General features: G+C 38.8%; 2 protein-coding genes across 2 annotated transcripts in view; one reads left to right on the top strand and one right to left on the bottom strand.

Moving 5' to 3' along the window:
* Window positions 1–23,618, top strand: part of MAF (MAF bZIP transcription factor) — a 245,510-nt gene extending 221,892 nt beyond the window's left edge. Inside the window, exon 3 of the mRNA XM_048817039.2 lies at window positions 12,542–23,618. The gene's annotated coding sequence lies outside the window, so the exon portion shown is untranslated. The remainder of the gene's footprint in view (window positions 1–12,541) is intronic.
* Window positions 12,653–24,591, bottom strand: part of WWOX (WW domain containing oxidoreductase) — a 687,014-nt gene continuing 675,075 nt past the window's right edge. Inside the window, exon 9 of the mRNA XM_048817032.2 lies at window positions 12,653–13,861. Within this exon, the coding sequence (XP_048672989.1) occupies window positions 13,673–13,861 (189 nt within the window). The 3' untranslated portion in view covers window positions 12,653–13,672. The remainder of the gene's footprint in view (window positions 13,862–24,591) is intronic.

Here is a 24,591-nt window from a genome sequence, read left to right as displayed (position 1 = left end):
GCCTGTTCTGCTAGTGACTAGGTCGAGCTACTCCCTGGGGATTCTCCTGTGCTGCGGGGTATCTTCCACTGACTGGATAAACTGGCTTTAGCACATCTTTGTTCAGATAGAGCAGTGCAAAACTACCGTAGTGTAATGGAGATATGGGCCCAATAGCATCATACAGAATATGAAAAAGAACTTAACAAAGAAGAGGAGATTCTTAGTTGACTCTCAAACAGCTGTAATTTGTGTACATGCAGTTTTGCACCCATAATAATTGACGGTGCGGCTATTAGGCCTACATCTAATTGAGATTTGTGGGCACAGACAGGCAGTCACCTAACTACTGGTATTTCACTCCTGCAATTAATTGTGGGTGCAAAATGTGGCTGTAGTTATTTGCAGGCACAAATTGACCCCCCACAAAAACAGGCCAAGTGCCGAAAAAGCTGGCCATTTATCTTCAATGATGTGTTTTGAAAGAATTTTCACTTCTTCTTTTGCTTCCCTGGTAATATTTGTATTTTCCTCTGCTGAAGATGCTGTCTCAGCCTTTCATCAAAACCTGTAGAATTACTCACATTGTTCATTAATAGCTTGAGAGTTTGTGTACTTGCATTCCTCACTAACTCTAACTGCTAGGGTGTTGACTCTTATGCCATCAGATTCTCTGCTCTGTTGCCCCATTAAACAAAGTATTACTGTCTTTGACTTAGACTATAGCAGATTTCATCCCATTTAGTAAAGAGGCTATCTAGGACTGACCTAGCTGGGATAGATTTCCTTTCAAAAAATCCTCCTGAATATGAGATATTAATTGTGCCAGGAATTAAGGATTAAACAGTCATGGCTTCAGGTTACTAATGGGAACTGAAATCAGGATTAGGAAGGAAGCGGGGCCATGCCCTTGCAATGCTATTACCCCAGTTCCTGAATCTAAAAGCCTTAGAAACTCATCCTTGGTGACCAATAAAAACTAGTCTAGAGTAGGTTTAGTGAGGACTGGGGAAAAGGAGTCATAATTGTGCTACCGGGCTTCAGACATCTTTCAAACTAAAATTTCACTTTACACTAAGGGGTCAAATGCTGCCCTGATTTATACCCTTTGCAATTTTTATCACAGGGTGTAAGTCATGGTGTTTGCACTGGGCATATTTCACGCCAGAACCAGGTCCCTTGTTTGTGAGGAGAACATAATTCAACATGGGAGTTTAATTCCCACTGGGCAGAGGGCCAGCAAAGGGGCCACCCATGACTTCAGTCTCACGCAAGACCTCAAAATAAGGCATTTGTTGGACTCAAAGACTGCATGGCCCTTGTGCTTGCCCATGGTATTTTACTCTTATGTGGGGAGGAAGCCAGATGTGTCTGCCTCAGTCAGAGCTCTCCTGTAGCAATCCTACCAAGTGGGATGGGTATCAGCTTCAGGATGATATCAAGTACGCCAGCTCTTGGAGGGAGGCTTGATCAATCATGTCAGTTTCGGTATTTGTAATATGTCTATTGCCATTGACTTGTCCCTGTGCATGAGTCCGGAAGGACAAAGAAGAGAACAACAGGAGGAAAAAATTCTATAGCTCAAAGTTATTACATGGTAGCAGATACTTGCTAACCAATTATACCCAAGATTTACCGGTAGCTAAATTACTTTTGTTTTATAAATAGAACCAGAATCAAATATTATAGACCAAGAGCAAAACATCCTAGCATTTAATATAGCAAAAGACAAAGTAAGGTAATGGACCCTAAATGTTAATGGGTGTAAAGATTTAGACTTTAATTGTATTTTTAAGTCATCTTATTTTATGGAGCTTTTTGTACATGGAAATCAACAATGTGTGACAACACTATACTTAGTAGTAGAAGGGTTGGCTTATAGGAAACCTGTAATTATAGGCAAGATCAGTTTACTCCTTATAAATCCTCAAAGACATTTTAATTGAAATGAGCAGTGGACTTTACCTGACCTTCTCTGTATGTGAGACCTTCATACCAAATTAAGTTAGAGAGTTGCGTTAACAGGAAGATTTCTGTTTGTAAAACCAGTTAACAAACATTATTAGTTTTGTTTTGTTTTTTTTAAGTTTTATGCAGGTAAAAACATCAAATTCTGAAACATGAAATGGTGTCTGATAAAATCATCAGATAACTTAATATGAGACTTACTGAAATGGTCTCAGATATAATCCTACTATAGGGTGGCATCTCAGTTTGGCTTTTTAGGATACTTTCCCATAGTATACATAGAAATATTGCAATACTTCCTAGAAACTGATTACTGTGATCACAAGATGTCTCTTACCGTTTGTGGTACTGCTTCAAGATATATAAGCTAGGTTATAGTTATAGATGAATCTAGCTCATATTACATTCGGAAAAATAAATGTGCACTAAAAGTAATTAAAGCATGTTGCTTCATGAATAATACACCATTTTACTTTCTATTTGCTGAGTATAATGAGACAAGCTACTAAATTGACAATGAATGCTCTATTATGTGATTGCCAACTGTTTTATAAGATATTGAACATATTCATTTATTCTATCATCATGTGCATTATCAAGCTATTGCTTTTTAATAAATTAATTTCCCGTTATGTCTCTAGAGTCTTTGTTTGAAATCTGGCTGAAGGCATAATTGAAATTAATTTTGTGGTACAAGCTTAACTACTAGTGCTTGGTGGCTTACAAATAACAAGCCACATTTGGCAGCCCTTGCAGGACAAAATTTGGCTCAGTGGCATGAGTATGAAAATCGTCTCACCCAGAGGGCAGATGTGACACTAGAGCAGTGTGAACAATGTCAGCCCGTTCTGCATTGGAAACAGAGCAAGTGCGTCTTGAGATGGGGGGGAGGGGGCCGGGGGGTTACTCTCCTAACAAATTCATTTGGCTGTAAATAAAAAGGATGCCCTTTAATAGCTTTCTGCCAGAAATATTTGCCCCTGAAAATATGGAACTCTGGCAGCTCTTGTTTATCACAACCTATCATTGTTTGTCATGCCTTCCCCCACTAACACTCTGTAAATTGACCCTTTAATTGTTTAGCAGCCTAAACATGGTGACACCATTCATTGACTGTAAGGCAGCACTTAATCCCTGGTTGGGTGATAGTGTCATTAGGAAAGTAATGTGATTGTGGTGGAAATCTTGGAGTTTGGCTGTGAGCTGTATTAGAACAGAAGATTATCTCTGAGCCTTCAGTTAAGACTGAAACAACACACGATGTCCATATAACATTGATGCCGCAGAGCTATTTTGCTAGATAGTAAACAACTTCTAATTGCAAGTGTTGACAGGACTCACTGTGTTATAACTAACCTTGCTGCAATGTTATTATTTCTGAAAGGAGACTTTCTCTGTATTTTTAACAATAAGTCTGACAGGTGTCATATTAAAAACAGTACTTAATTCTAATGCAACTATTCCCCCCCCTTTTCATTTTTGTGCCTCTGTAATGCATGAATTTCTACTGCTCAGAAAGCTTAAAGGAGCATCTTTGCTGAAAGGAAAATACCTCTAGTTTGTCTGCAGGCTAGGTGCACCAGGAATGGTCATAGTATCATTTTCTTTTCTCTTCTCTGCCCAAGGCAAGCTGGCTTTAACCCTAGGTGGAAGAGAAAGATAAAGTCTTCTCTAAGATGAGAGGTAATGCTATGCCATTGAAGGCAAACTTCAGGCTTCTTTTGAGCATTCACCACCGTTCTATTCCAGAGTGCTGACCGTTGTCCACGAGAGACTGAGCTCAGCCGGGTCACTTAGAAGTTTATACTGGATTTAAGTCAAAATGCTAAAATACCTGGTGTTAAATCACTGCTAACTCTGCACTCTGCAGGCAATTCCTGGCAGAGTCTGCATTGTAAAATCCAATATTCACAAGATGTGGAGCTTTTATTGGGGGTGCCTAAAGGGCTTCGGGAGGCCATTTCTCCCCCAGTCGGTTGCGCATGATGCTTGTTTTCAGTCCTTCAGCTATGTTCCATGGTATATTGGATGAAAGCCATTTAGACTTCAGCTTTCCAGAGGTAAAATGGAATGGACACACAGAGGAAGATGCACTACCCTTGTCTACAAAGACACCGTCCATGCGGCTCTGAGAAACTGCCATACATTTTAGGCAGACGATACTTTTAACTCCTGAGCTGAGTTAAACCAGTCAATGAAACATACATGTCAGGGTCCGGAATGGCCTTAATTATGAAGGACACTGCCTCGCTGGCCATTTCTCCTCAATTCTTTGTGGCAAGCTGCTGCTCTGATATCTTACCAACCCCATTCATGAGAAAAGCAAACAGGGTTCTCCATAGCTGGTGACTCAAAATAGTAGCCCATGTCACATCAATGTGCTGGCTTTGTACACTGCAATATGGAGGGGAAGGGTGGCTTTGTGATTGGACTAGATCTCACGAGCAAAATTCCTGCATCTGCCACCACCTTCTGATGTGACTTGGCTAAGTCACTTAGCGTCTGTGCCGCCTAGATAAAATAGGGATGATAATACTTCTTAACTACCACTTTTTGTCTGTCTTGTCTATAGATTGAAAGTTTCAGGAAAGGGATTCAAGAAGTCACCTCGTCCATCCCCCTGCACTGAAGTAGATATATAGCTGGCCTAAGCAAGCCAAATTCTGTAAAGGGGGATTAAGCTAGAGAAGGGCATAGGAATGGTGGGGAGGGTTGGGGATAAGGGCTGGGTGTGAGAATTGGATGTACTGAACAAAGCACCTAATTCAGGCCATGTTCACAGCCTCCTAAGCATAAAGTAACTGCTTATAAGATGCATAAGACTTCGAACCTAACACCAACAGCACAAAAGCAGTCAAAAAGTGCTAACTTTATCTCCAAGGCAATTGCAGATGTGTATAATTTCTATAGCTCTTTTATAAGATTACCAACTCATATTGTCAGACTTTTGTGTTTACTCCTTTCGAGTGGCTGATTTTCAGAGATTTTTAAAATTATTATTTTAATAAGCAACTGTCCAGCACATTGATGAGCCCTTTTTAATTAGGTAGTGAAGTTGTATGGGCAGTGTTCCATATAAAAGGTCTATAAAACACAGCAGAATTAATAAAATGACTGCCTCCCATTTCATTCAGAGTTGCCAAAGGGATCTGTACATCTTGTTTTAGCTAGATTTAGCCTGATCTTTGTTCTTTTAAGAGCGTACCAAAGCCACCCAACCACGCATTGATTAAAATCGCATTCCCCACTTAAAAATGGAGACCAATTGGTAAGAGGATACTGTGTTTTAATCAAGTTCTTTGCACAGAACAGAAAAAAAAACTTGCGAGGTGCCTTGTATTATATGTAAACACTGCTCATGTTGACAGCTACCTCTGGATGACTCCATCAGTACACACTTTATCTCCAGCTGTCCAAGTAATTTTCCCAGGATTTCTCCCCTCTTTTTCACTCCCCTCCCCACAGATGAATTAGAGCAACAAACGGTTTACATGCTGCACATCATTAGCTATCCTCCCTCACGACCCAGCAGATAACAACTGGGCTCTGTCATCAGGACATTCATAACACCTTGACACTTTTACAACTATTCTGCTCTCTCTGCCAGAGCAATCTTCTCTTTTAAAGCGTGGGGCTAATTCATGAAACACCAGTTGGAAAGTACTCTGTAAAAGCAGCAAACCTTATTTTTGATGCTACAACCTGGAAAAAAGAGAAACTCAAGAAAAGTCATCCACTAAATCATGTGGTTAGCACTGTTAAAAACAGGGAGGTGCTGTACCTGGGAATAGGTTTCAGAGTAACAGCCATGTTAGTCTGTATTCGCAAAAAGAAAAGGAGTACTTGTGGCACCTTAGAGACGAACCAATTTATTTGAGCATGAGCTTTTGTGAGCTGTGGAAAGTATGCATCCGATGAAGTGAGCTGTAGCTCACGAAAGCTTATGCTCAAATAAATTGGTTCGTCTCTAAGGTGCCACAAGGCTCCTTTCTTTTTTTACCTGGGAATAAACACACTCTCTCTCCCAAAGAGATGCCTATATTTTCCTATTGATGCAACAATCTGTAGTGAAGGATTTCAGCAGGCATCTATCCGTCTGTCGTATTTTGAATATACCCATCACCATAATCCAGGCATCCCAAGTCCTTGCCTTAAACACTGCCCTATATGAGGCTATCTGAAGTAATGCATGTGCACCCCAGCTGTGACTGAGTCAGCATATTCTAATGCTCTTAGCACTTCCATTCAGGCTCAGTGCTGTTCAACATGGTATTCCTTTGCCCACAGGGACAGGCCTAGGTTTTGTTGGCCCTTATGCAAATACATTGAGGGGGCTCATCCAGCTTTGTTCACGCTGGACACCAACCTCCCCTACCTGTGACTTTGTCCTCCCATAGTCTCTTAGCAAAGGTCTGCAGGCCAGGAGGCAAAAGGATGGAGACAATTCATTTTTTTAGCTGATAAAGTCAGAAGAGAGGTGGTGAGTACGTGTGTGTGCGCGCACATGGAGTGGATGGGACAAGGGTTAAAGTCCAGTTAGGACAGCTGTTTGAACAGTTATTTGGCAATGAGGTCAGGGCAATGCAATAAAAATATTTGAGAATTTAAAATTGTATATCAAGATTCTCACAACAGTGAGTGGACAGTGCCAAAGGCAGGCAGTGAGATGATGGTGCAGTGGGTCCCAAACCTAGATGAAAAGCTCAGTAACCGATAAGTCATAGGATGCCCACTGCCACTGGGATTCAACTCTGCAATATGCTGCATACTTCAGCTGTCTCCCTCCATTTTTAGTGGGTAACATACTGGCTTTTGGTACCTTGGGACTTGATCTGGCTTTGTAGTCAAGCCAATGAGACACACAAAATGTGCAAAGGCTATTGAGGTGGCCAAGCCAAGTAAAGAGGAAGAGCCATAAAACCATTTGTCAAGTGGACCATAGATAGAGACACCAGAACCAGGTAGAGAATTTAATTCTGCTGCAATTCTAATTCTAGACTTGGATAGGACTATAGGGTGGTTAGGTGTAGGGATGATGTTCTGCTCTCAACGATGGGTAGCTACATGCAGCGTGAGGCCCATTTGAATGTTCATTTGGCATAGATCTAAAGACCACTACTTTTTCATTTCTCCTCCTAGCCTGTCGTATAGTGCTGTCAAACAGCTGCCACATCCCATCCCAAAGGTGGCTGAACTTCAGAAGCAGATGAAGTCAATCCTATTCATAAAACACTTTGGGATGGAAACCACTACAAAAATGTACCTACTGGTATTTATTATTAACAAGTACTACTGTAGCATTCCTAATCTGTTTTACAATCTCAGAACTCCATGACTCCAAGAGGTGTTCTAATAAGGCATCATGTCCTCAGCTTTCACTGTAGCTTGGGAACCCTTACTAAAAATAATACATACCAAGCCAGAAACATACTTAAATTGAAGTAAAATACATACAACAGACCTGGAATGAAAAAGGTCAGGTTTTTTAACAGTGCTTGATTAGAAACTGCAGAGAGTTGTGCCATGAGGTATTGTTTCATATTCTCTGTGTGTATATAAAGTCTGCTGCAGTTTCCACGGTATGCATCTGATGAAGTGAGCTGTAGCTCACGAAAGCTCATGCTCAAATAAATTGGTTAGTCTCTAAGGTGCCACAAGTACTCCTTTTCTTTTTGCGAATACAGACTAACACGGCTGTTCCTCTGAAACCTGGCAAAGATTATTATTTATGGTCCATTTTTTGGTTTAAAAAACATACATATGGAGAAATAACGATTATAGTGTAAATTCAAGATGGTGTGGAAGATCTATGCACACTGTGAAATGCTGATAGGCTGCCGTTGAAATTATGACAATGTAATTCTATAGAATGTTGACAAGACAAATACAGAGCATGAAATGTACAAGCAATTTTTTCCCAGCCAGATATAATTATCAGTGCTAAAGCCACAAGTGATACCAAAGGACAAAAGAAGATCAGTCTAGACTTTCTCACTTACAGGATATTGATCATTCTGATGGTAAACTAGTTAGTATAAGTGTGCTTGGCTTGAAAGGTCATGAGCTTAACCCCCTGACAAAGAGTTATTCAACCTTGACTTGTCAAATTATTGTAGTGTTGCTGGAAGGATATTCTCTAATACAATCGCTTACCTGGCCTCAGGAGAGATTAAATGTGTCTTCTGTCCCATAAAAAAAAAAGCTAAGCAAACTAAGACATTGTTGACACTGGAGAACCACTTATGTGTTGGTTCCTGGTACTTACACGCTTTGAGTTGCAGGTAGGTTTCAGGTGTACCACAGTAGTAATTCTTTCATCCCACTGGACATGGATGAAATCCTGGCTCCATTGATGGCAATGAGTGTGGTGATTAACTTCAATGTGGCCAAGATTTCGCCTGATCTCCGATGCACGCTTCCAGCCAGTCAGTTATCTGGTGTCAGAGGATGTTGCTTACTCACCTGCCTGAAGATGATCACAGCAACTGTAATCATCTATCGGCAGGTGAGTTATGTTCACATAAGAACATATTTTGCATGCTTAGCCATTTTGCCAATTACTTTTATCGGGGATGGGTAAGAACCTAAGAACTGCCATACTGAGTCAGACCAATGGTCCATCTAGCCCAGTATCCTGCTTCCAATAGTGGCTTGTGCCAAATGTTTCATGGGGCATGAACAAAACAGGGCAAGCATCAAGTGGGCCATCCTGTCATCCAGTCCCCACTTCTGGCATTCAGAGGTTTAGAGACACGCAGAGCATGGGGTTGCATCCCTGACCACCCTGGCTAATAGCCATTGGTAGACATATCCTTCATGAACTTATCTAATTCTTTTATGAATCCAGTTATAGTCTTGGCCTCATGACATCCCCTGGCAATGAGTTCCACTAGTTGACTGTGCATTGTGGGAAGAAGTACTTCCTCTTTTTTTGTCTTACACCTGCTGCCTATTAATTTCATAGGGTGACCCCCCCAACTCGTGTGTTATATAAAGGGCTAATTAACACTTCCTTATTCACTTTCTCCACACCAGTCATTATTTTATAGACTTCTATCATATCACCACGTAGTCATTTCTTTTCTAAGATGAACAGTCACAATCTTTTTAATCTCTCCTCATAAAGAAGCTGTTCCATACCCCTAATCATTTTTGTTGCCCTTCTCTATAACTTTTCCCAGATCTAATATATTTTTGAGATGGGGTGACCAAAACTGCACACAGTATACCAGGTGTGGGCACACCATGGATTTATATAGTGGCATTTTGATATTTATTGTCTTCTTATCAATCCATTTCCTAATGGTTCCTAGTAGTCTCTTTGAAAACATCTCCTCGGTGTGTAGCGGCAGGCAAAAAATGCAGAGAACTATCCAAGATGACGTGAAGATCTGTTTCTTGAATGGCAGCAGCTAGTTTAGTTCCCACCATTTTGTTTGTATAGTTGGGATTATGTTTTCCAATGCACATTACTTTGCACTAATCAGCATTGACTTTGGGCAACAAAACTCCAGATTAGAGACTCAGTTTTGTGAGATCATCACAGTCAGTTTTGGATTTAACTATCTTGAGTAATTTTATATTGTCTGCACCTTTACCACCTTTTCTAGATCATTTATGAATATGCAGAATAGCAGTGGTCCCTGTACAGATCCTTGGGATAACTCTGCTATTTACCTCTCTCCACTGTGAAAACTGACTATTTATTTCTACCCTTTGTTTCCTATCCTTTAATCAGCCATGAGAAGACCTTCAGGGGGAGGGATAGCTCAGTGGTTTGAGCATTGGCCTGTTAAACCCAGGGTTGTGAGTTCAATCCTTGATGGGACCATTTCGGGATCTGGGGCAAAAATTGGGGCTGGACTAGATGACCTCCTGAGGTCCCTTCTAATCCTGATATTCTATGATTCTATGATCCCAGAACTGCTTAAAGAGCCTTTGATATAGTACCTTGGCAAAGGCTTTCTGGAAGTCCAAGCACACTATATCCACTGGATCGTCCTTGTCCATATACTTGTTGAACCCCTAATAGAGTGGTGAGGCCTGATATCCTACAAATGCTATATTGATTCTTCCCCAACATATCATGTGATTGAAAAGGGAAATGTTGACCTCAGAATGAAAGAATAGGAAAAAGATAGAACCGCATGTGAACAGTTCCTCACCATGGCGGTAGAAAGTGTTTATAGCCTCTTGGTTGCCCGCACATCAGAAAATAATAGCAAATAAATTGGTACATATTTATGAATACATCTCAGAAACATTCTTTATCCCCTTTTATATGTGTTTTTATGGAGGTAAATGGAAAGTGACTATTAACACTACCAGGTGTTTGCAAAAAGCATGCTGGCTGTTTTCCAAAAGTATAAGTAACACCATCTATTTTTCTTTATTCAGTCCTTTTTTTGTTTTGCTGGCATAATACGAGTTAAGGTCTATAGAGTTTGCTTTTGTATTCGACCTAAGAGCACTTGTCTGCAAATATTACTCCCTAACAGATTGATTCCAGTGTTCATTACAATTAGTTAAGTATATATCAATTTCAGTAAATTATCTGGAAAAAAATATAACCTGGTCAATAAATAAAGCTGACTGCAACTGCACCAAAATTTATACCAGAATACAGTAAAATTTTCAAAGTCAATGGCTTAGAATTATCTATGCCATGAATCATTCATCAACATGGAGATCATGTTTTTAAAATGTTTGCTCCTTTTGAATCCCCCTTGCATCTTCTTTATGTGGTGCTAGCCAGCCTGTTTCTAAGTGTGCAGGGTTGGAAGGGACCTTGAGAGGTCATCAAGTCCAGTGCCCTGCGCTGATGCTCTGCCACTTGGGGCCAACAGAATGCCCTTTGCTTGAGGAAAAACAAAAAGGAAGTTTATTTTTACACAGGCTTGCTTTGCTCAGAAAACAGAGAGGAAAAAACTTCAATCTTTGACTAGGAAAAAATGTTGACATCCAAATTCTGGATACAGTAACATATTAGTGTCACTAAGCATTTGTTAACCATAGGCATAGGTGTCAGATGAACCTGTTCAGCAGAGTAAATGCATGGCAGTGCCTTCATACTGATGACAGATATAGCTATCTGTGAGATTAAAACAGGCTTTTCTCTCCAATGTGGACCACTACCAAGAGGTAAAACAGATATCCTTTGAAGGAAGGCAATCTTTCTGAGTACCAAATTCTCATAAAAGCATACAATATTTCAGCAGTGAAGAATGACAAGGTGTGCATTATTAGTTATTAATGTCTGCCTAAGTGGGAGTGTAAGGCCCAAGGCCTCAGGAAGAATATCAGTAACGTTTAATTACACCTCATAACTTACCCAAAAATGTCATCCTATGACACAGTGTTTCTCTGTTGTCTTAGATCTGTTAGTATTCTATTGGATTGCTCCTTTTTGCCAGGAACTAGAAAGCCAATGCAATTGTTAGGATAGCATGTGGCGGAAGCTACTTACTTTCTCTTCCCCTGATAAGTAGCTGTCCATTTTAATAATGGTTTTTACCCGCCCCCAAACTCAATTTTTCCCAATCTAAACCCATCTCCCTGAAAATTTTCAGGCATGATTTAATGTCAGGGTTTAATTTATGTGGAAAATTTGATGCAAACTGGACAAGGCATTTGGGAAATATGAAGCATAAAAAAAATGAGGTGATCTCACGTCTAAACTATTTTCTTCACATTTGTTCTGGCCCACCTAACTCCAGAATGACTTGCCCTAGAAACACCAAACTTACGGGCCTTGATGAGGACTGATACCTTCAAATAGTTTGTGGGGAAGGGGTAGAATTATTTACTTACTGAAAGCCGTTTCCATGTACTTTGTGGATTATGCAGGGTTTATAAATACTGCATGACCTCAATATGGAGTTCCTATATTGTGCATGGCCCTTTTGGGAATGGTCATGACATAGGTAGAGAAACAACAAAGTGTCAGGCAAGAGAACCATCAGTTCTTCTGGGACCAGTCTGGGAAATGAAGGAAGAGAATGATATGGGGGCTGGAGAACTGGTCTGGGGATGAACCTGAGCTGGTCAAAATACCACTGGGAGAGTGTGGTTGCTGCCACACCCTTTGAAAAGGTGTACCATCTGGTTCCCCCATATGGGGCCTGCTCTCCTAGTTGGTGTAGAAGGCGGGCAATACCCCCATCTTCAGCTCCCCATGTCTACAGCTGGTGCTAGGCTTGTTCTCAGGGAATGTAATCAGTGCCTGTATGTGGGCACAAAAAGGGGGAGCACCTCTAATGCCCTCTCTAGCCCTTGTGCAGTGCTGCAACATTTTAGTCTTCTATATTCTGGACTGGATTACACACAAGCTGAAAATAAAAGCACTCAAAACAAAGTGTATTATTATTATTGTTATTATTATTAAAATGGGCATTTAGTATGATGGAAAGGGACTAGGCTATTTATTTAGTGTGCTGTTAGGTTTTAACACCCATCCACCAGCTAATCAAACCTAAGCCACTTCATGAATCTAGAGGAGGAAACTCATAGAAGAGAGAACAATTATCAATAACATGAGTAATAATGGAGTGAACTAAGGTTCTATTTACAATCTTTATTTCTGTTTTGTTTATAGAAAAATGATGCTGGAATGCTGATGGCTTAAGACAACTTTTTGGCATGAAGACAGCTACAAAGCACAAAAAACAAAATATGAACTCAGAAAGAAACAAGAAAAAAAACAGCGTTTTCATGGCATCGACAAGAAGCTCTTTATTTTTCCTCAAGTTTTCTTTTCTAAAAAAATGGAACTAAAACATTTGCAGAAACAAGACAAACTTTCTCTTCAGGTGACAATATTCAAGCATGTTCTTTTACTAAATTTAAATTGAAAGAAAAAAAAAACTTTGAACAGGATGCAGTATCAGGAGAACTGTGAACCTTGAAAGACAACAAAACAAACTCTTTAAAACTGTGAACCAAGAAATGGAAGGAACAACTTTTAAACCCCTGATTACACCCTGTGTGTTCTTAAGGAGACAACATCATCTTTTCCTAAAGCAACAATATTTAGGGAATGGTTTGCAACATACCTTTTATTATAATCTTTTAAGGAAAACCTGCATATTTAATAATTAGCAATGGAGTAAATCTGATTTTACCATTTCTGTTCAAATGTCTTTTTGCACCTTCCTTTTCTAGACAGCACAGTTATATTTGCAGCCAGCAGCCAAGGGCAGGGAAGCTTGCGTTCTTTATTACTATTAATTTTGTTTTTATTTGCCACACCCAATAAAAACTTAGTAGGGAAAAAAATAAGCAGCGCTATCATCTCCTGATCAGTGCATAAGGCCTAACAGCAAATAATTACCACACTATAGAGGAAATCCCATGTTATTTTGGGGCTATTCATGTAGCCATTAATCAAAGCATCAAAAAATATACTCTGCATTGCTCTTCTAAAATAACTCAAAAGATGCCTCCTTGAATTATGCTTTGAACGGGCTATAACCAAAAGAAAGAGAACCAAGACTAACTAAACCCCAGAAAGCGATACTGTCCCTTTAACTCACAGTATTCCCCACTTCCCATTAGTACTTAGCATTTTTCACTATGTTCTGACTGATATTATTTCATTTAACACAAGCTAATCTGTATCTGAGGTATATGGAAACCCTTGAGATGATAAGATTGGAAAGGCTCCAGAGTTGGCAGTTTTCTAGTGTGCACATACTCTGTGTGTTTTGATCCTTGCAGAAGCTCCCTGTTATTTGGACTGCCTGCCAATTCGTTCTTGGATCAGTCTCTCGCTTAGCTCCCACAAGGCTGCAGCCATCACTTCATTCTGGGCCTCTTGTGATGGCAAACAGCGACAGCAGTTGTTGAAGTACATTCCTCCCAGGCCCTCCAGCTCTGGAGCGGTGGCACAGTAGACAGTTGTGGCAGCTCCTTGTTGCTAGAATTGAAAAAAAGAAACAAACAAAAAAACATATTATAGTTCTAATTTTGACTGTGGTCCTATGAAGCCATGTGTCTTATTAAAATACCCATAAAAAGCATTGCAACTGACAGGTAACTCACAGCATGACAGTGTTAAGGGTATTGGATGGTAGTGTTAAAGACACTACATTACTATCTGGAAGCCAATTTGAATACACCTTGGTGACCTTGTTTCTTTTTTTGCACCTCTTAAAGCAAACTCAAAATACAGGGGTCCAAGGTCTATGCCATCTTTACTCAGACAAAACGTTCTGCAACTTCAGTGAGAATCTTGCCTGAATAGAACTTCAGGATCTGGCCAGCTGGGATTATGTGAAACAAACACAAAAATTTAAAAGCAACACACACACCATGTAAAACCTTCCTGATTTTCCTTTGGAACAAAAAAAACCCTACTTACCAAACTACTTAATATCCACCACTTCCTAGTTTTGATAAGCAATCCAGACTGACGTATTTTATATCTTTAAAATCTCTTGTACAATATTAACCCGGACATTCCAATTAAGGCCTATCATGTAAAGTGCTAATGGGATCTGTGCCCAAACTGTCCAGATATCTTTGGTCAACAATTTTACTGTGGCAGCTGTCACCACTGCTGTGTGAGAATGTTTATCTACTGCGCACAGAGAGTGTAGTTCTTAATTTGCAGAGATTCAATGCTATCCAGCGGTTTTGCCATCCTTCTAAGACCTACTTCTAGCGTCTTGTAAATCACTAAGAAATATAACAAATAGATTAGAGCTGTGGAGGCAGCTTTTTTTAATTATTATTCAAAAATCTAAGCTCCAATGAGGAAAATTGATCGCTTTGAATTTTTCTGATGGAAAGCGGAGGGATTAACAGTTGAGGCCATAACTTTTTAGAGAGTGCATGCGTGCCTGTGGTGGGATATTGCATCATCAGGATTGGCAAAGCTGTGTCAGAAAAGCTGTAAAGAGGGCAAGAAACCACTTTGCTTTGCCAGCTATAATTAGGATGGAGCTCATTGCGAAACACCTTGTACGCAGCTCTAATTTAAAACCAATACAGTTTATCCAGGATCTGATGATTATTAATGTACATCATAGTCCTGTGCCATATGTGGCAACAAATTAAGAATCAGAATAGAGAGGCTATCGAGTATGATAGAAAAGGTAACTAAAGAGAAAATAGATGTTACTGAAATGAGATTTGATAGGGGGCAAGAATGGGCTTCACTCTCTTTTCCTCCAAATTATTTTCTTCTCTCAGTTCCAATGATTATAACCATGGCCTCTCACAATGCTGCTAATGGATCAGCCAGTGATGGAGTGGCAACCAAACCACATATTTAATGTTCTCATCTTTCAGTGGCAGCTTTGAGTCTGAATTGTCCTCAAGTTGGGTTTCTCCTTTGCTCTCAAATTATGTAGCATGGCAAAGAAAGGTACATTACATTTTTGTAGGGTCCATATTCTTCTCTCAAGATGGGAATAAGCTGAGAATGACGACTCAGAAATGGTCTGTTGGGACACCACCAATATTGGCTGGTGCAATGAGGAAAAATAAGATTATTTCTGGACAAAAGAGCCTTTTCAGGTTAAATTGCTAAATATTAAAATGATTTTATTAAACCAAATCATTTATTTGAGGAAACAATGCCTTTATAAATGTGTTTGGTAGAATCTAGTAGCAATAACACCTACCACAATGTAATATGGTTCTATAGCAATTACAATAAAAGTAATATAATTTACAGATAATTATAGGCTTTCTGTAGAGTTCCACAGCCTAAGTATTCCATCCAATTTCATAGAGTGGTTCAAAACACCCATAGAAAGTTATTGTTTTTGTATTCTATCCCACAGGATTTTCATAAGAGTAAAATAAAACGTATGTTTAACGCCAAAGACTAATTGCTATACTGTGGCTGAAAAGCAGCTTTCTAGCTAGCTCAGGCTAGATTTAATCAGAAGTGAGCTCATTCATAAAATGGAAGTTTTACTGTAGTTTATGATTTTTTAACTTCTGATGAACCAAACTCACTTTTTAACAAAATCTTCAGTAGTTAATAGGGGCCAAATATCCCATAATGTAACTGGTAGATACCAATTCAGGGTCTGGTCCTGTAAACCCGACAAAGCTAAGCTCCAGGTGAACACAACATGAGTGCTGGTGCACGGACATCTTTATTTAAAGTGAAGATAAAGGATGTGAAGCTGGAAGACTGCAATATTTTACCATTTAAAGCTTCCATTGTTTCTTACTATGTCAAGTGCTACTTCACCTACTTCCAAATGTTGTGCTCATTATGTGGGCTATTCTGGAGAAACGAGCACAGCAGCTTTATCATCAAGAGAACAATACTTTTTTTTTGTCCTTAAGAAGGGAAGTTAAATCATATTTATCCCACAGAAGCAAACAATGTGGTGGGTGAAACTAATAATATTTAGCATTGACATCTTCAGAGCAACGCACTAACACTAAGTAATTAAAGCTCAGAACATCCCTACAGGCACATCAGTATTACTGACCACATTTCAACAGGTGGGGAAACAGACACACACCCCAGGTTTACATTTAAACATCCGTGGCGGCTCATGTCAGCTGGCTTGGGCTATGGGGCTGTTTAATTATGGTGTAGATGTTTGGGCTCGGGCTGGAGCCTGGGCTCTGGGACCCACGGGGAGGCTGGAGCCCAAACATCTATATCGCAATTAAACAGAGCCATAGCCCGTGTCAGACGACATGGGCCAGCCATGGGCGTTTAATTGCAGTGTGGACATACTCACAGGGGCCTAGCCCAAAGCTACAGAAGGAGCCAGTGTCAAAAAGGTGATTAGAACTAATGAGTTCCTGGCTCTTTGTCTTGTGCTCAGGCCATTAGACCATGCTGCCCTACTGAGTGCGAAGGCTTTGAGGGGACAAAGTATCCCTTTAAATCCAACTGGAACCCAAAGTGCTTTAGGAGGGGTTTATAATGCAGAGCCCTCAAAATGCCAACACAACCACACATACTTAAACGGATTGGGAGAACACTTTTTTTCTCAGCAAACATTGTTTATCCTTCATCAGCACTGTCATTTGAGTGATACCTTTATATGGTAAGCCATTATATGACAGTTTAATAACAAGTTTTAATTTTTTGCTCATCAGCTTTCCGGTTCACATATCATCAGCATAAGACAAAACAGGATGTCAGGGAATCTAATTAGTAAACAATTCCATACTGCTGATACAAGATGAAACATTCTTAAACTGCTAAAAAGAGCACTTTAATCACCGATGAATGACTTCCAATGCCAAAGCGGTTTGTGCCATGTCAGTACATAATTTGAAACAGATTAAAGTACCATATAAAAGAATTAATGTTAACAACTCCATTAAAAAAGTCTTAAACAGTGAGCTTGTCAGTTGTCACAAATGTCCATGATCTATTGTGATTTAAAAAGAAAACTTATAAACAATGATAGAAGGTCTGGGCAACCAAAACACTTTTTTTTTTTTTATCAGAAGACTGTCAGTTGTATGTGGTGCTAATCACCAAAGCTGGGGGGGTCAGCCATCTTTAACCTGTAACAAAAGTAGTGAGTTAGAATGATGAATACACAGGATAAAGAATTTCTGAGGAGTCCAGCTGAATCTTTAATCATGCCTGAATGCCATTTCCGATCCAGTCAAACATTTGAAAGCTGCCAGGCTAGTCCCATGCCATCAATCTTTATAGTGTATATAAAATTACCCAGGAATCTTGTTTTGGCTTAAGTTAAAGAGTGTCTTGGTAATAAGGGTTCATCATTCTCTTTCACAAATCATTTGTCAGATTTGCAGTACAATCTTAAACTACTGCAGGGTGGGATTTATAAAGCAGTTTCTGTTTGTTTATACTTGAGCCTCAAAAATCTAAATTATCCATCCTTCCAAAATCCTTTGTTGGGATAAAAATGTTAAGTAGCTACGAGTTTGTAGGCATTTATTTGCTAACTGCTAGCTATCAATTTGTAGCTGATGGCACTGAATAAAATGAAAATCGAGTATCTTAATGGTAAAATAAACGGAGTTCTTGATAGACAGTATATGGTAAAAAAACCTCATTAATATATGTAATGCACCCATTAGTATTCTAACTTACTATTTATGTTCCTGATAAGAAAACATAGTATACAGTTAATGTTTAGTTTTCAGATTTGTCTATTTTCAAGTGCATGTTTATTTTCTAAAATTAGAGACCTGTTCTGAAGCAGGTTTAAAAATGAAGCATATAAATAAAAGAAACAAAAGTTATAATGTACCCGTATATTCATCAACCACAAATGAATAGGCACCATTCTAAACAGTATTAATGGCATACCAATAGAACTGAACATTGCAAAGCAATGGAGATTGAAAAAGATGTGATTTATTTTATGTAATGAACAATTAAGAGTAAGGGTTTGTATGCAAATATCCTAACGGCAAGTTTGACATAGTGCATTTTGAAAGGTGGTCACTGGAAACATGTGAATTCAAAATTATAAGAGAGGAAAATATTTGTGACAAGATCCAAATTCAAAGCAAGCAGCTCTGGTAAAATGAAAAGGCAAGTGCTTCCTTAAAACTATTCAAGCTTTCCTTGTTATTCATCTCAGGTCTATTAGGTAAAGCAAACACTTTTGAGATGCAAAAAACAGCAGATTAAAACAGCTGCATTGTGAACATGCTACCTAGATTGGAATAATTTATTATACAGCAGTGGAGAGATGAGGTAATAAGCACATATTCCACATCATGGAATAAATGGCACTTTTCACGCCCTTTCCGTGCCTCTGAATAACACACTTAAGATGGATCTTAAAGCCACTCTGGTAGATGGTGGAAACCCAATGTTTTGTAGTTTATCTGTTGGTATCTCTGCACTGGGTAATTACTGATTCCATAGGAAAGGTCTATTGTATAAGTCCTAGTTGGAAAACAACATGCAAGGAGATCGTCTCCCGAATGATCAACTTCACATTTTCTAAAGCGGACTCTAAAACTGCTCTTACAATTTTATAAACATACAGCCATTTCTTCAGCTCGGGTAAATCAGTAGCTGAAAATGTAGCCAATCATTTCTTTACAACCCTGGTTCTGCACATGCAAACTAGGTCCAACTACATGATGTGCTTCTGGAAACATACATGCCAACCCAGACTGCCTGCCTGCACAAAAGCATGCTGCAGATGGTTGGGAATGTAATGTTTGAGATTGCAACTTGAAAGAAGAGGCTTTGGCTCCTGTTCTATAATAAAATTGGGCTCAAGTCACAAAATTTGAATCTAGATTTGAATTTCTAGTAACCCCAAAGTGAAGGATGTCCAGAACTTGGATTTTAGTTCATGTTCCTCTCAATATACATCCATTCCCTTCTCTAGTTACCACATTAAAAATGTTTAAAATAGTAAGTATGAATTGGTATTCATTTTGTATGATTCACATGTCTATGTGGGCATAGCCTAAAACAACCAATGGACATAGCAGCAGACGTCTCTATAAACATTAGCAATTATAAATCATTACTCCCCATCGGTAATTCATTCGGCCTTTAGGATTTCCCAGTGTCCTGAAGCACTTTTAGAAGCCAATCTTGAGAGTTTCTGAGAAGCATAAGCTGCTGTGGAAGCCAGTGGGAAATGAGAGAACTCAGCCTAGGATCTTATTTGCTATATTTCACATTTTGTTACTAAGGACTTCTTATTAGATGACAAGATTAATTAGCCTCCTGGGGTAAAAATCAAATCCAATCAAAATAAACTTTTAAGAATACTATTAAAAGTAATACATTTCTCTTTGAAATACATGTTGTTGCTGCCAAAGGGTAGTGGGTGTGGTGTTCAGATGGTTCTCTCTTGTACAATGCAGTGTACAGTTTTAATCTCATACATGGCATCATTATATCAGAACTGCTTACCTCTGTTTACAGTACTCCAACCCACAGCACTCCCCAAATGACACTGTTGGCCTGAGAATATATGTATTAATGTAAAATAAGCAAACAGGACTCCCGGGTTGTTTCTTCAATAGAGAAATGTGAAGTAGAGACTCGGGTGAATATGGTAAATTGAAACCATATCTGTAATCAAAAAATGCCACTTCTGAACTGCCAGGTCTGATTGAATGACAAATAAGAATCACTTCACTCAAGGTGCGACCTATACCCAACAGCCAGCAAGAAAACCTGACCCGAACTAGCTCCGTAATTACCACCTTTTCAAAGGTCTTATTGAACCACATCAAAATCAGAGAAATCGCTGCAATCTCTTTTTCCTCAGAAACCCTCCGTATCAACCAGTGTAGTCTCTTAAAAGACAGTACAATACTTAAACTAAAATCTAGAAGATTTGCTTATTTACTCTGATCCATTCCTTTTCAATTAATTCCCCAAAATATTTTACAACAAAGGCTCAAAATATAAAGGCTTCTGTACTTGCAAAATATTTCCTAGTTGGTTTCAAGGGGTAACTTTACACAGAGTCGCTAAGACCTCTTCACACTTTACATATATTATAGCAGATAAATACTTTATATTCCCTGAGTAGGAAAACTGCAACAGTTCACAAAAGAGGATTTGTTTTCTACTGCTGAGGCATTAAGACTGAGTGATTATTTCAATGGTATTCAGTATATTCAGTTATATTTAAACTACACTCTAGGTTTTAACTTTGCAAAAGAAAATGTTTCCATTGCAATAAATGTATTTTGATAATGGCACTTTGGTGTTTGTGTTATGCAACAGTCAAGATGATATTAATAATGTCAATGAATTGTTTTTAAAAACTACATACTTCCAACATCCTGGGTCAAACAAAGATTGCCTACCCTTTTTCCATAGCAAAATACAGCACTGGCTTGAAAGCCGGGAAACCCAGGCTGTATTCCTGACCATGACACTGACTCATTGTGTGTACTTGGGCAAGTCACGTAACCTGTGTGCACATCAGTTTCCCTGCTGTAAAATGCGGCAGGGGGTAATATTATTTACCCACCTCACAGGGCTGTTGTGAGGATTAATTCGTGTCTGTAAAGTGCTTTGAGATCTTTGGATGAAAAGCACTAAGTGTAAAGTACTATATTATAAACTATTATTAAAGTGCTTAAAAGATGTAGAACCAGGTTTTCAAAATATCCGATAAAAGACATGTTTAACGTACATATTTTTCTTTATTGTAGAAACTCCACAGTTCAGCAGTATGAAATCCTAAATCCTTTGCAACACTGGGCCCTATTCTGATCTCACGCACACCCGATGGGTCTTTTGCCCAACTCAAATGGAAAAGGGAGCTTAGCAATGCTCTCCCTCATACAAATTTGCATGTCTCCTGAAAAACTTGTCAGCTGAAGTACAGGTGAGCATCCCAAATGTAGATGACAGAAAAGGAAACAGCACAAAGGAGGATGTTCGATGGGTTCATTGCTCCAACACCTTTGCATATATTACAAGGGGCCAAATTGCACACGGGGATACTTATAGCAAGTTACCTATTTCCCAAAATGTATCTCTTCCTCTTTCTAAATATCTTACTAAAGTGGGTGATCTGTTTCTGAAAACTATTTCCTTGATCTTTAACTACTTTTTGAAGGGAAACAATGTGACATTGTACAACCAGCATTTAAACAGCAGCAGAGCACTTCAGGACTTGCTGATTTGGCATTTTAACAGGGCTCAGCCTTTCACAGTGATCGACTCTGCTTAATTTTTGTCTCCAAAATACTAGGCACTGTTTTCACCTGATTTTATAAAATCATTATTCCACCCCACTGATGACTATGGACATGATGGTTGTTCCTCCCTGGCTGTTATTGCTGTATCATAGTGCTTAGCAGCAGTGTACTACTTCATATCGTTCCCTATTCTTGGGATTTGAGAGTTACTGTTGGAGAACTAGCATTGTTTGTTTCATTCCATTTTGGGGCATGGACAAGCTTAGGTTGACCTTGGTACATTCATATCCAAAAAGTGGATTCCTTGTTCCATTTCCCAAAAGTGGCCATTGGCACTCAGGGCAAAGTGCCAAGGAGCCGGCACTCTTGGGCATCAAAGGCAGCAATATCAGGGGTAGATTGTGCTGGGTAAGCTCCCATCACCAGAGCTTTTGGAATCTGTACCATAATCCCATGCAAGGATACATCGCACAAAACATTCAATTGGTCAAAAGGGGAATCCCAAGGACATATTGGAAATCACATTGAACTATATAGCCAATCAAACCAGGCCCAGATATTAACGGGCAAACATGTATTTGACACACAGGTCAGAATTCTTATCAGTAACACATGTAACTTACCACAAAGAAAAATCAGACACACTGCTCTCACTAAAACATTCAAAATAGGGTCCATTGATGCTCAGATATATGTGAATGCTGAAAGCTAATTGGAAATGAAGAAGAATTTATTGACACATAGTTTCAATGAATAATTTATGTTGACTTGAACTGTTCTAAGTTTTTGCTGTACCTAACGTTAATTTTATATATATATATATACACACTTTATATAAATGTACGTATTCATACACTCCTGTATATGCTGTATATATTTATATAGCCTTTTAATACTATTACTGGTGAGAATTAAGACCTTTTTCATGCACAGTATTGCAAAGAATGTCATCTCAGTACAGAAGAAACCAACAATTGGCTTCCTCTCTTATTTTGTACAGAATCATTTTAGCCTGAATATGATTTCAGCTGTGAGAGAAAAAAAACGAAACAGCAATATGCTTTTTGAGCAAATGACCTTTTAGGGCAAGTATGTAAAAAGCTGTTTGTTTAGGTTTTAAAGATAAGGACTGATTTTTATCTGTTGATATACATATATACAGCTCGGCACTAAAATGCATTGAAAAAAACCACAGGGTGTCATGATGGGGACATATCATGATTAGAAATTAACTATTAACTGTCTTCCAGAAACTAATTAAGGGAATGTATTGTGCAATAATACAGATCTAGTAAACAGGCCTCTAATGTCTAGGCTTAGCGCTATATGCCAAGCACTCCTGTATTATGTATGTGTGATTTTCATAGATAGCCTGCTGTAAAGCGAGCCCCGTTAGTGCATCTTTAAGGCTCAAAGACACTGGCCTTGTTAATATTTCATTTAGTACATACTGTAGAGTCTCATTTATATTACTTCTATAATTAATGGTGATAGCTTAGGCACTGCCTTTACAAGGAGAGATCCCTGTATGTTGGTCAATGGATAATGAGAAACAATAGATATTTCATTCACCAGCAGCTTGTTGCTAGTTAGTAGGAAATTATTGTGTGTACTGTTGCTTTAATTGCCAGGATAAGTAATGCTGCGCTGTGTTAGTGAACATTTTAAAGCACTTGATGCAAATAGAATAGAAACAAAACAAAACAAAAAATTACCTTTATTATGCTATACCTTAGCATAGAGAGTTTAAAAGGTATGTCTTAAAACATTTGCGTTCTATCATGCAAATATATCTTAATATGCATGTGCTGACTATTCAACTACTGTATTTTAGGAAATACAATTATGCTGCCTTTCTCTTCTCCTATGTAGACTGTAAATAACTGTAGATCTTTCTCTTGTTTTCCTATGTAAATATATGTAAATACTAACAAGCTATGCATGCTGATATTCTAGGCAATTTCAGGTACTTTTATAATCTGAAGGCATGTACTTGAACTGGTTTGTTAAAAAAAAAATCAACCTTCTCAAACCCTTTAAAGCTGACTAGAAATTAAAGATTTCTTACTAGACTGGTTCCTTCAATCTCAGTTGTTTTTTGTTTACCTTTTTCCTTCTTTGTCAACATCATCATCTACTGAGACCTGCTGTTGAGGATGCTTAGTTTAGAGCTGTTTTCTTTGAAGCATGTGCATTGCCCTTCTCTCTCACCCTCCCTTCTTTCTCTCCCTGAACACAATTCACCCTTGTGCAGAGGACCTGCAGCACTTAAGTGCTACTCAAGCCCTGTTTCCAGGGTTTAAGTGAGACTTATAGACATTACACAGGCCTTCTGTAGAGAGGTGAATTTCACCCTCCTTGCTCCTATCTTTTGCTTAATTGGTTTTTATATTTCATTTTCTCAAATACCTGCTTCATCAAATAATTATCCAATGTCTACAGTGCTCAGGATTTAGTTTATGGAGAGTCGTTACGTCAGCCCATTCAAATTGGTGAAATGGGTTTGCCTAAGTGCCTGCAGTGTTGGCAGTCTCATTGCTCTGTGGTTGTGGTAGGAAGGTACCCTGCAGACTTGCTGCTCGCTCTGCTACACTTTCCTGTTTGAACATACTCTTTGTGTTTCCTCTTTAGTGTGTTTGTAACTTTGATAGACTGTGAAAATAATTTGATAAATGGCTTGATAAATTCCCCATCTCTTTCCTTCATTGCTGTAATACTGTTTGTGGTGGCCTTTCAATTGGAGGAGTGTGAACAAAAATGAAATTACCTAAGCTTGTAAATCAAGTCGTCTCCCGCATACAGATATTGTTGCAAGGTTTCAATTTAGTTCTCTTTTATTTTATTTTTTTAATAAACGAAGAGTCTCATGAAGAACATTGTTGGGAAATAAAGCACACCAAATGTTCATTCCTTAATGTTGTGGGGAAAAAACCCAGCTATGTTAGTCTCTATGGAAACCAAATGTAATGAAAACTTTTTAATGGAAAGAAAACAGCTTTCATGTTTGAAGATGCTTTTTCCAGGGTAGGTATATCAGGATAAACA

The sequence above is a fragment of the Caretta caretta genome, chromosome 12, assembly GCF_965140235.1.
Source record: "Caretta caretta isolate rCarCar2 chromosome 12, rCarCar1.hap1, whole genome shotgun sequence".
Taxonomy (NCBI): domain Eukaryota; kingdom Metazoa; phylum Chordata; order Testudines; family Cheloniidae; genus Caretta; species Caretta caretta.
The sequence above is the reverse complement of the archived record's forward strand: the minus strand, read 5'-3'. Positions and strand labels throughout refer to the sequence as shown.